Genomic DNA, 12,369 nt, shown 5'->3' with positions numbered 1-12,369 from the left:
ATTCTATTCTTTCTATATCATCTCCTTCATTTTTGCCACTTATTTTCCTATTACAAAACTCAAGGCAGTAATAATGCCTTAATAGTCTTTCAACACTTAATAAAAATGCTATTTGTAACTTTTTTATAGTAGGTAGATTCTGTGGGGGATATACAAAAAAGTATAACATACTTCAACTGTTCTTGAAGGTATTTAGAGCCTAAATAAGGGAGGTAATATATCTATGAAACAGAAAAAGAAAACACTTTAAAAAAAAGTATTGGCACATTAAATATACCATTGTAATGTAAACTGAATTTTTTGGTCTTGAGAATATGTAGGGGGCGGCTAGGTGGCGCAGCGGATAAAGCACCGGCCCTGGAGTCAGTAGTACCTAGGTTCAAATCCAGTCTCAGACACTTAATAATTATCTAGCTGTGTGGCCTTGGACAAGCCACTTAACCCCATTTGCCTTGCCAAAAAAAAAAAAAAAGAGAGAGTATGTAGAAGATTAAGGGATGACATGCATTTGATAATCTCAGATAATAGGAAACCACTGTGTTGTAAGAAGGGCATGGCATGATAAAATGAACAAGATGATTCTTAAAATTGTTTGTTAGGTTGGAATGGGGAAAGATCAAAGGCAAGAAAATCAGAGAAGGTGGCAGCTAGGTGATACAGTAGATAGAGCACCAACACTGGAGACAGGGAGACCTGAGTTCAAATTTGGCCTCAGACACTTAATAATTGCCTAGCTGTGTGACCTTGGGTAAGTCACCTAACCCTGTTGCCTTGCAAAAAAACAAAAAACAATCCAAAGCAAATCAGAGAAGTTCCTGTTGCTCCACTTAGAAACTGTACTTTTCCCTCTTTCCTCAACTTAAATATGATTTTCATAAAACCCAAGTGTTTCCTGTAATCTTACTCTCAGTTACACTTTGTCTCCTTGGTAGTGTCTGAAGCTTTAGCAGTCAGCTTTCCCACCTTTTGAACACAAGTTGGAGGAGTCTGGGTCTTACTGTTGGTTCAACAAGATAAAGAAGCAGATCCTTTTTTTTCTGTTTGAAGGCTAGGGCTTTTGCAGCTTAATATCAGAATATAAAAGTGGGCAAGAGTTAGGAAGTAGGAATGGTAAAATCATTACAAGAAAGTGTGGTTTCCATATTTTGTACCTGAGTGAGGGAATGACCTTAGTAATGCAATGGGGGTAAGATAGAAGATGGGAGAAGAGTGAGTATGACTCATCTATATTAACATCCTCCCCAACCTCAAAAGGTCTTTTGAAATTATGGGGTCTGATATTATCTGACTTAAAATAGGGTGGCATGATGTCTGAGTTGGGGGAATGTGGATATCATGTAAAAAAGAACAAAAGAAGACTGCTCTTTCCCCTTGGACTAAGCCCATGGTGTAGATGTCAGAGAAAGGCATAGCAAATTAAGAGGGGGCTATGAGACTGAGAAAAGTAGAGAAATTAAGTTTGTTTTATCACTGTCCTATGCAGACTCCTTCAAATACAAGGTAGAGTGGACAAGACATTTCTTTCCCTAAGCAGATCTTCTTGGTATTGTCTGAGTCTTAATGCAACATAGTTTTTATATCTGACTTGAATTCCTAGGGATGGGGAATCTCAGGGGATGTAATGGACACAGCCCAAATATGTGAATCATAGAGTAATGTAAAATAATAAGATTGATTCTTTAGTTCTCACATGAAAATATTAGAATCCCAGAGTTGGAAGGGACCTTGTGGGTCATCCACTCCAACTTCCCACCCAATGCAGGAATCACCTCTACAACATCCCTGAATGTTGAACAGAACAGGGCTGAGGACAGAACCCTGTGGCCAGCTCACTCCAGCCAGCTCCCTCCAGGTTGACCTTGGTCCATTAAACATTACTCTTTGGGTATGGTTATTTAACAAGTTACAAATCCATTACTTTACTGTCTGTATTTTATAGTCATATATGATAAACTACTTTCTGGTTGGCTTCAGTGTGAGAAAAGCATGACAATATTATTACTTTTGTATAGAAATACACCATGCATGCATGGTTCCTGTCTCCCATAGTTCTTTAATGTTTCTTCTCTTGAATTTTGCATAAATTTAATTATCGGTATTAGCACTTATAATTAATATTTTAATATATAAGTACTTTATTAAGGTTTTATTTTCTTATTGCTATTTAATTTTTAAAGTGAAGGACAAAATCTTTTATCCCTGGAAATATAAATTACGGAAATTTTCATTTCTAATTTTCCAAAGTTACAAATAATAAAGTATACTAATTTTTAGAATTTGGCAACCCTAAAAAAGGTGCTTACTTTCTCAGCTCTTATCAAAAAGTTATTGGTGTGTGATTTACTACTGTTAGAGAAATTGTTAGACATGCAATTTTGGTTTGGTCAGGATTTTAAATATGTCAACTAAGGAATTAAAATCATTTTTTTTTTTACATACGATTTCTGCACAGTCCACAGCAGGTGCATCCCTATTGGCTAATGCCTCGCCTCTCACTCTCATGACATCACCACTGTCTGTAACAAATCAAAATGTGGCTCCTTTTGGGATGCTGGGGGGCCTGGTTCCTGTCACCATGCCCTTTCAGTTTCCTTTGGAGCTGCTTAATTTTGGAACCGATTCAGCTGGAGTGACAACCACCTCGGGATCTACCTCAGCCGCTTTCCACCACAGCCTAACTCAGAGTAAGTTTTGATTATTGAAGTGTTTCGCTATATAATTTGAGAGAACAATAAACTTCACTCGATCAAATCAAAATTTTATAAAACTTATTGGCGAATGATTTTCGTTCTTTAACATCCCAATTGTGGTAAGATGTAGAAGAGACTAATTTCCTGCATTTTTTTAGAATCTCCATGAAAAGAAGAATCATAACCTGCCTCAATTGGGAAATTTCTGGTTGCCTAACATGGTGCTTAGGTATCTCATGGCATTCAGGGAGTTGTTAATACTTCTGTCTTTCCTGCATCTTGCATTAATCCAAGTGTTTATATATTTTAACATGTATTTTTTGAGCAAAAATTTCTTAATGCTAAAGCCTGGGGAGACTACCAGCATCTCATATTTTTTCTCTTAGATATGCTGAAGGGTTTACAGCCAGGAGCTCAGCATGCACCATCACTTTCTCACTCACCTCTGCCTAGTCACCTACAGCAAGCTTACAATGGTAAGATTATGTATATTTCTTCTTTATCTTGTTTATTTGAAATTTAAACTACCACAGCAACCAAGAAATGCTTCTATTCATATTTAAACCAAAGGGCAGAACAGTTATTCTTTGCACTTGCTTTAAATTGGTAGATTCTTGAAAGAAACTGTACACTAATGGTAAAATGGAAAGCATAGTGTCCTGATAATAGATGAAAATATCCTTTCTGTTTAGAGATAATTTTTATGTGAGGAATGAACTGAAGAATAATTTTGTGTCCAAATAAGTAACAGTTGCTAAGAATCATGCATAAGCAAAGCATCAGCATCAGCTAAACTGTTGCTGATACAATATAATCAAAGCCCACCTTAAGTTGGGAAATCATTTGCCTTCAATGGCCAGGCTTCTTAATTAGGACAACTTAGACATCACCTGAAGTATTTGTTGAACACTCCTCCAGTTTCCGTTCATGGAGCCACTTAGTCCAAAAATAGTACCAATTCTTGTTCTTAGCAATAATTATTAGCATGATTTTTTTTGGCTTTTTTTTTTAATAAGGCAGTGGGGTTAAGTGACTCGCCCAAAGTCACACAGCTAGATATTTATTAAGTACCTGAGGCCAGTTTTGAACTCAGGTCTTCCTGACTCCAGAGTGGGTACTCTATCCACTGTGCCACCTAATTGCCCTTTGCCAATAAGTATTTAAATAAATTCCCCTACCCCACCATGGAGACTGTGCAAGTGGCATCTCTTCACATAGTTAGAAGGGCATCATAGTAGGATTTTTAAAAACCATGAAACAAATTTTGAGTACCTATATACACTTATGCCCTTCTTTTCATTAGAATATTAATATTCTTTTGATTCTTGGTACTCCCTCCAGTAAGCTTTAACTGAGATGGTACTATGTGCCTCTTCCCAGAGTGCTTATATTCAGAATATTAACTTTATGCCCAGGGGAATTCACTTCCTAACCATATGATATTCACTTTCTGTTTCAGTTTGTTATCTTTGTTCTTTGTAGCACTTTCTGGTCTATTTTGTGCAGTTGTACTCAGTTTCATTTCCAGGATCCTCCTGTTTTGGTGACCCTTTCTTGAAGGTACACCTGCCTTACCCTGAATTGTAAAGCGGACTTAGATGGTTTTCTGAGGGGTGGTCCAAGAGTGACCCTAGTTGGATTTGTACATTGTTCTCAGGGCTCCATTGTCCTCTACCCTCATTCCTCACTATTTCTCAGCCCTTTGAAGAAATTCTAGTTATGACTCTATCATCCAACCCATTGCCACCCATCCCTGCCTTCTCATCTTATAGGATCCTTGTCCATGTCCTGAAAATTGTCTTTAGAGAATCTGCCCAGTATGGGAAACTAGCATTTTTCTAGATGTCTTGGCATTGTGAGGATACCAATGAACTTATCTTGTACACCTGTATCTTGTACACCTATAACTATACTTACTTTTCTTGCCCTACATTACACTGTTGTCTTAAAGCAACATTCTTCTCAGGAATTCACCACATTCATAAAAAAAAAGTCATAAAATCAAGAATCTATTGAGCATACTATATTCACTTTAAAAATTTTCTCTCATATTTTCCCTTCTTATTCCATGGTTTTCTTTCTTTTACCATAATCCTAATTCCTCATACACAAAATGACTAATATGTAAACGTGCTAAACACAAATGTACATGTATAACATTCATTAGACTGCTGAGAGGAGGGAGGTGGAAACGGAGGGTGGAAGAAAATTGTGTAACATAACTATGCAAGTGAATGAATGTTGATTAACTTTTATAACATATAATTGGAAAAATAAAATAGCAATAAAAAGACCAAAATTTGAAATTAATTTCCAAGAAAAGCAGCATTTAGGATCATTTTACTCTGAAATGTTTGTGCTTTGATATATCTTTGTGGTTTTTCCCTATGTATTGTTTTCCCTTAATCCTGTTTTGGCTGAATTAAAAAATAGTGTTATAAACTTAAGAGGAAAAAGAGAGAGAATATCTAGCTCAGTAGCTCTTAACATTTTTTTCTGTCATGGATCCCTTTGGCAACCTGCTAATAAACCTTATCATCTCCTCAGAATCGTGTTTTTAAGTAACTGAAGGAAATGCCAAATTTCAGTTAGAGGTTTAGTGAAAATAAAAATGAATTTTTTCTGTTTCTTGACCCCTAAAGTCCATCCATGAACCTAAGATAGAACTCTTAACTCATTCACTTCAAAACACTAAGGAAAAGAGAAAGTATAAAAATGTTAGTAGTTTTAAATTTAAACAATGTATAAGTTCCCTAGTGGTAGGAAATTCCTTTTCTGTTGGTTTCTTTGCTCCTCGGTCTTAACAATGGGGGTTGGGGGCAAGGAGATAGGGGATGAAGACAGTTATTTCCCAAAGGAATGCATACAAAGAAATTTATAGAATTTCTTTTTCTGTGTGATGTTGAAAACCTCCCCTCCAGGTACAGGAATGTCTCTCAGCTCTATACTTGACATACAAAGTTTGTAAATAATTCTTATCTTCTTATACTAGTAATTTCCCTAGATATTGGGAAATATTTTGTTGTTTTCACACTGTCACAGTAAAATAATTTACTGCCTTTTTGCCAAGTCAGCTAGTGGCATAATGGTTAAAATGCTGGGGCTAGAGTCAGGAAGAATTGAGTTCCCATTTGGCTACAGGTGCTGACTGTTTGACCTTGGTGCAAGACATTTAACTTATTTTCTTCAATTGTAAAATGGATATGAATAACAGCACCTATCTTCCAGAGTTGTTGGTGAGTATCACGTGAAATATTGAGTAAAGGAGCTTAGCACAATACTGGTACACATACTTAAGAGGCATGATCTACATTTTTATTCCTGTCCCCTTGGTGGAAAGACGATCTCATAGAATCTGTTTGCTCAGCTATTCTTTCCCTTTTTTTGGGGGGGGGGGGGTTGCAAGGCAATGGGGTAAAGTGGCTTGCCCAAGGCCACACAGCTAGGTAATTATTAAGTGTCTGAGGCCAGATTTGAACTCAGATACTCCTGACTCCAGGGCCGGTGCTCTGTCCACTGTGCCACCTAGCCACCCCGACAACTCTTGCCTTTCTGCTGGCCTCCAGGCTCCCGTATCAGCTTTCTGTTTGTGTATATGTGTATATCTGGGAGGGCTTGTCCACCATCTCTTCCATTCAGCATTGTTCACATGGGATTCATTCTGTTTCCCTTCCTTCTAGCTTCCCTATTCCTGTCTCAGCCTGGGCAGCCCAACCCTTCTCCTGCTCAGAACCTGGCATTTCTACCTGATCACATGGTTTGTGGTACCCTCCTCCATCTCTGTTACTGAGCTCCAGCACCTCCAGGAACAAGTACAAGCCCCCTGCTATTCCTCTTCCTGGGAAGACCTCTCAGAGGCCCTTCTCCATTCTCCTCCATGCCACTTGTTGGCCCCCCTGTGGGGAGAAGCCAGGGTGTCTGCAAATAGGTCCACTCTGGCAGTGCCCAGCATCCAGCCAAAGCTCAGTAAACAGGGTTTGACTGTTCAACTGAGGGGAGTCCAAATTTTCCCTGTCTCGGTCCTCTGACTCACTATATATAAAACCATGAGTGAATAAGTAAAATCCTGTTGAGTGCCCAGTGTGCATTTTTGAAGTTCACACTTTCATTACCATAATGGGAAGGGAAGGGGAAAAGCATTGATATGGAACCAATATATGTGCTATGCACTGTGCCAAGCACTCTACTGTTTGGAAGATAGTATTTACTATCTCATTTGGTCCTCACAACATACAACCCTGAGGGGAAGGTGTTATCGATATCAACATCATCATCATCATCATTATCATCATTATTATTCCCATTACAGTTTAGAAAACTTCCCTTGGGTTATACAACTCAGGCTAGAATTGATCTCAGGTTTCCTGATTCCAAATCCAAGTGCTTTGTCCACTGTGCTGCCAGCTGCCTCTGTAAGTGGTATATTCAGAATGAGTTGAACTTCAAATGTAAATTCATCAATTTGACATACAAAGAATCTTTCAATGTCATTTGATCTCCATATTCCAGTTTTTATACTTCTTTGGTCTTAATTCCTTTAAATATTCTGTTTTAAGGTATGAGTAATCTATGCAGAAATGAAATGGTACAAGTATCTTAGTAAATTGCCTGTAATTTTTTTTTAAATTGGTTCTTCTAACTTTTCTGTCCCATTGTTTTTTCTTTCTCAGATGGAGGCCAAAGTAAAGGGGACACTAAATTACAACGGAAAACTCAGTGACTTCCCAGCTAGCAAACACTTGATTGGCTGATGGAATCTACCTGATGGGAAAGTACTTATGTGGTCACAGGGCTGCTGTTTCTGTCAATGTTTACATTCTCTAGTCCCAAGCACTGTGGTGAGGAGGAAAAGGAAAAAAAAAAACAATACTTGATCAAAGCCAGGTGCAGGAGGAAGAAAGGCTTTTGTGCAGACTTAGAGACCTTGTTCTTTTCTACAAAAAGACAAAGTTACAATGCTAACTGGCTTTAAAGTGATTCAGTTGTCAAACCCACAGAAGTACAAACTTGATTTTCCCCAGGGGAGAAAGAAGGAATTTGAACAGATTTGGGTGAATTTTATCCATCCCCGGGGTTGGAGCCTGACCACTCTGGGTGCAGATATTATTTCATAATGAGAGAAAATATTTTATCCAATATATCTGAAATTAGACCAGCTTATCAGGAATAGTGATCATGTCTGCTTGAGTGGCCTATGCAGCAAATAATAAATTTGCCACAGAGAACCCATTAACATGTCCAGTGTCTGATACAGATAGTAGATGAATACTATATCCTCAAAAATCCTGATCAAACTTGAACCTTCTTTACTGATGCAGGATCTCCAGCATGTAGCAATCCCTCCATATAGAACAGTATACAAGGTGGACTGAGGATGCTGCAGGAAAGAGGAATAATAATAATCCCTCTCCAGAAACTTATTTTAGCACAGTGATATGTAGTATTAAATCATCTAGCTTTTATAAAAGATAATAAGAAAATGGAGTCTCTTTTGCTTCTCAGATCAAATGTAAAGATTTTCCCCTTTTATTGAAAGGTTACTTTCCCCTTAGACACAGGTACTTAATGAATTTCGGCTGGTATTTTGTCTGCTATTAATTGGTCAGTTCTTAATTTTCACTCTTTTTTTATTATACTGATAAATTTTCCTCTTTTGAAGGTGGGAAACCCTCAGGGACTGGACAGTGTTCCTGATGTGGTGGTCTCAGAGCATGCAAGTCTAACATGACTTGTGATTCTCTTTAATCTAAATTTACATATTTTTTTTGTTTGGATAGTGGTACTTCAGATTAATTTTTGATTTAGATGGCAATCAGTGTATTTATGAAATAATGGTTCTTCAGCAGCTATTTTTGTGTGGCAGTCATATTTTGAATATTTTAGATCAGCATTTAAAAATTAATTCATGGTTCCTAAGAGAACAATGGGCTAGTAGCTAGTATCATGGATTTTAAGGAAGAGTTTTACAGTCCATCTCTTCTTACCTAAATCCTAAATGCCAAAAATATTCGAAGTAGTCAAGATCCTAAAGTCTCATTAACTAGAAGTTCTAATGGGAAAGTCAGTCTCAAGGTTTGAATATCCTCCACTGGTTCTGCTTCCCTATGAACACCACCAGTGGCACAATATTTTGATTGGGCACATGGAGGGAAGTATGTGATTTGTTTGGTTTGATTTAACTTTGGTTTTTGGTTTGAGCTTTAAAAAACAAACATTGTTTTCTTTGCTTGAAGTTTAGCTTTCTTTTAAAAGCGATGTTTTTCATATTTTCAGCTGTGCTCAAAAGTAAAGGCTTTTGTATTCAATTCAATTGTATAATAAATGACAAACTAATCTAAAATAAAATCATTCATTAAGCATTAAGAACACTGACAAAAGATTTCCTACCTGTTATTGGAAATCATGTCACACAGTTCATGAAGTAGGTTTATGAGGGTACATATGCTAACTCGGACCTTTTCCTTTATATAAAAAAATTATTTTGAAGCCTTAAACTATTAAATTAGCACATTTGTAACTGGATTTTTGTATTTTAAAGTCATATTGACTTTATATTGTGACAAAAGAACATCTTTTTAAACAAGTAACGGAATGTTTGGGTTTTTTAAAAGTTTGATCACAATGTGTAGGGAAAAGGATAATTTAAATTGATTCATTGATTAAATCTTTAATTTGCTTCTGTATACTTAAGAATTTAGATTTGATGCAAATATGAATGTTTTAACAACCCTAATAGACATTTTGGAAGAAGTTACTGAGGACTGCACGGCTAGATTAGCATGAATTGTTTTAAGTTTTGCTTAAATTTTTATTAGAGAATTTTTCCATTACTTCATTCATTTTAGTGTTGTCAAAATTTTGCTAACATTCACTAAATCCACTTAGAGGAAAATATGAAATCTGTTGAAATACTTTCTCTATTTGTATCTATTTGAATAAATATTATGAGATTTTTGTTTTAAAACTAGCTATCTGTGATGAAGGTTAGGACTTTTGGAGTGTTACTAAGCTTGCTACTTCTGTTAATTGTGCCATGATATACTTAAATTCATCACTTCAAATTTTAAAGTAGAAACACTGTAATACTCCTACTTCTTGAATTAAGGAATGTTAAATCATGCCATATTGATTTCTTCGATTACTTTCCTGTGTCTCCCTGACAATAGGATTATAAATTATTTTTTCCCTGATCTTATTTCATATCCACTAATAGAGGTATCTGAAGGACTGAAGTATCTGAAGAATTCTTATTTTTTAAGGGCTTAGAGACAGTCGGAATTCATTGTATTGAGTCTTTAATCTCTCTAAGATTCTTCTCAGATCTTTTGAGTTTTAAAAATCATTATAAATAGGCTCACTCTGTTCTATTTCCCCACCTTTTTAAATATTGTACAAGATGAGTCATAAAGACCAGTGCACACCTAGATACATATAATTAGAAATTTCTGCCCAGAGATAAACACATTTTTATATTTAGATTATAATGTTGGAAATCACCCCCATATTCTTGTCAGTGTGCATTTGTACAGTTTGTCATACTTGAAAAGATGTTCAAGTTATTTGACTATTTTTCAGCACAGGTTCATAGAGACTTGTGAATCATACTGTACTTTTGTACTTAAGCAAGGATCAAATTTTGTGATTTTTAAATATGTTAAATTATTGGAAAGGACATTAGTAGATTCCATGTTTCTTTGAAAGGAAGAGTGTTTTTCTGTAAGAGTGAACGCAACGCCCCAATGCAAAAGGAGAACACATTCAGGAAGACTAAACGGCTTTTTTTTTCAGCTGTCTTATATTTTTTAATGGCCTTCGATGATATATAACCTGTTATTGTACATAAAAAAGAAATCCTCAGTATTCACAAGCAATAATAGCCAGTACAGCTGTCTCTGACAGAGCAGCACTGAGCTTAGATTGGGGACTGTATGGGAGCAAAGTGTCAAGCTTACTCAGAGCCTCCAAAGTAAATGCAAGCAATAATGTCAAAAATAACCCTATAGTAATGCCTTCTCATGTATTTGAGAGATCCAGAGAAAATAAATTAAATTCTTCAAAATAACCTGGGGAAAAGAAGCCAGGTTAATCTTGAACAATAGAGTTCCTTTCTCAGGATCAGGAAGTCAGATGATCAGGTTTATATACTCTTCCATGCCTACCACCCCTGTGATGGATGTTAGTAGCCCAAATTGCTGGGTTTGTTTGTTTGTTTGTTTGTTTGATTTATTGAAGGAGGTTGGATGGGGTCTATTCTATCATCAAGTAAAGGGAGAAACAGAATCAGTAGTATGAATGCTGTGGGTTTGACATCTGTTTATTAAAAATCTATTAGAAGTGACTTTTAACCCAGGATCTTCCCCCCCCCCCCCCAAAGCAAAAACTAAGTTGTTTACTACCCAGGTTTTGGAAAGGACAGATATTTTGTGTCTCTTACCTATACCCATTACCATATCCTCTTGGACCTCTACTTGGTACAAGACACTATCCAGAAGTTAAAATAGAGATGTCCTATAATTGTCTCAGACTGCCATTTATTAAAAAAACTGTATATTCCTGGGGATCATCTTTTTAGGATTCCAACTGTCTATCACATTTGCTGCTACATTTGTAAAATGAACTTTGACTGTATTAGCAAACTTTAATCTAGTTTACAGTTCTTTATTTGGGAGAGGGGATCATAATAGAATTTTGCTCATGGATAGAAATTAGATGTTTTATTTTGGGAATATACCATGAAAGCACAGTGGTCCCTCTATTCTGTTTCTGATTGTTTAGATTTTGAACTTATTTTAAAAGATGGAACTCTGTAGTCAAACCGAATTTGATTAATTTCCCTATACTTCAGCTCCCCAATTTCTACTGAACTGAAGTTATTAGTAGGGACACTTAATCTCAAGAGGGTTTTTTTTTGGTTGTTGATATTATTCCTATTTGGGCTTTTTTTTTTTAATAATGAAGCAGAAGACAAATGCAGTAGGTAAATGACTGATTAATATTATGCAATTTTTATTTCATAAAAAATTACGGAGGAAAAAAGTAAAATGTTTCTGAATTTTAATGAGTTTCCAAACTTGCAAAATGCTTATTATTGTTCCCCTCTAAGATATGCTCTGTTCAGGCCTTTGTCCTTTGTTAAGTGCCTTTTTTTTCTTTTGTTCCCCCCACCCCTTAAAACTGTTCTCAGAGATCCTAAAGAGCAGACTGAATAGTCAGGGATTTGGGAAGAAAATCTTAAATTTGCCAAGGTGTTATCATGCTGAAATACTCTTCCTTTTCCTAATATGTATGTGGCTATAAGTGTAAAATTATATATGTATGTATATATAAAAATATATATGTGTATGTGTATGTATGCATATACATATGCATATACATATTATAAAACCTTGGAGCTGCTGTACCATTGCATCCTTTCTGAATACTTTCCTCCAACACTCTTGTTTTTAAGAAATGGGAAATTGGGAATCATGTTTCCAGATGGTAGTAGCTGCCGCTTTGAGTTTATGCTTATGAATATACTTTAGAAAAGAACATTCATAAGACTATTTCAGACGATTCCATGTAGGTTCTTGTCATAAATGGAATGAAAACAATATACTTGCTGTCCACTGCTAGATATATTAGGTTGTTTAAGCACTTCAGACTTTGCTATGAATAATATCCAGTTATTGAGGTAATG

At 36.1% G+C, this 12,369-nt stretch overlaps 1 protein-coding gene across 2 annotated transcripts in view; it reads left to right on the top strand.

Annotated features, from left to right (window-relative positions):
• Positions 1–11,643, top strand: part of UBN2 (ubinuclein 2) — a 101,187-nt gene extending 89,544 nt beyond the window's left edge. The window contains exons 15-17 of one of the 2 annotated variants that reach the window (XM_074193583.1): positions 2,453–2,684; positions 3,077–3,166; positions 7,361–11,643. In XM_074193583.1, coding sequence (XP_074049684.1) covers positions 2,453–2,684; positions 3,077–3,166; positions 7,361–7,410 — 372 coding nt within the window. In that variant the 3' untranslated portion in view covers positions 7,411–11,643. Of the gene's footprint in view, positions 1–1,762; positions 1,886–2,452; positions 2,685–3,076; positions 3,167–7,360 lie in introns of those variants that run through there. The other variant, XR_012470067.1, reaches the window with a different exon arrangement.
• The last annotated feature ends 726 nt before the right edge of the window (positions 11,644–12,369 follow it).

Source organism: Macrotis lagotis, chromosome 7, assembly GCF_037893015.1.
Source record: "Macrotis lagotis isolate mMagLag1 chromosome 7, bilby.v1.9.chrom.fasta, whole genome shotgun sequence".
Lineage (NCBI taxonomy): Eukaryota > Metazoa > Chordata > Mammalia > Peramelemorphia > Peramelidae > Macrotis > Macrotis lagotis.
Note: the sequence above shows the minus strand (reverse complement) of the source record. Positions and strands in the feature narration are given on the sequence as shown.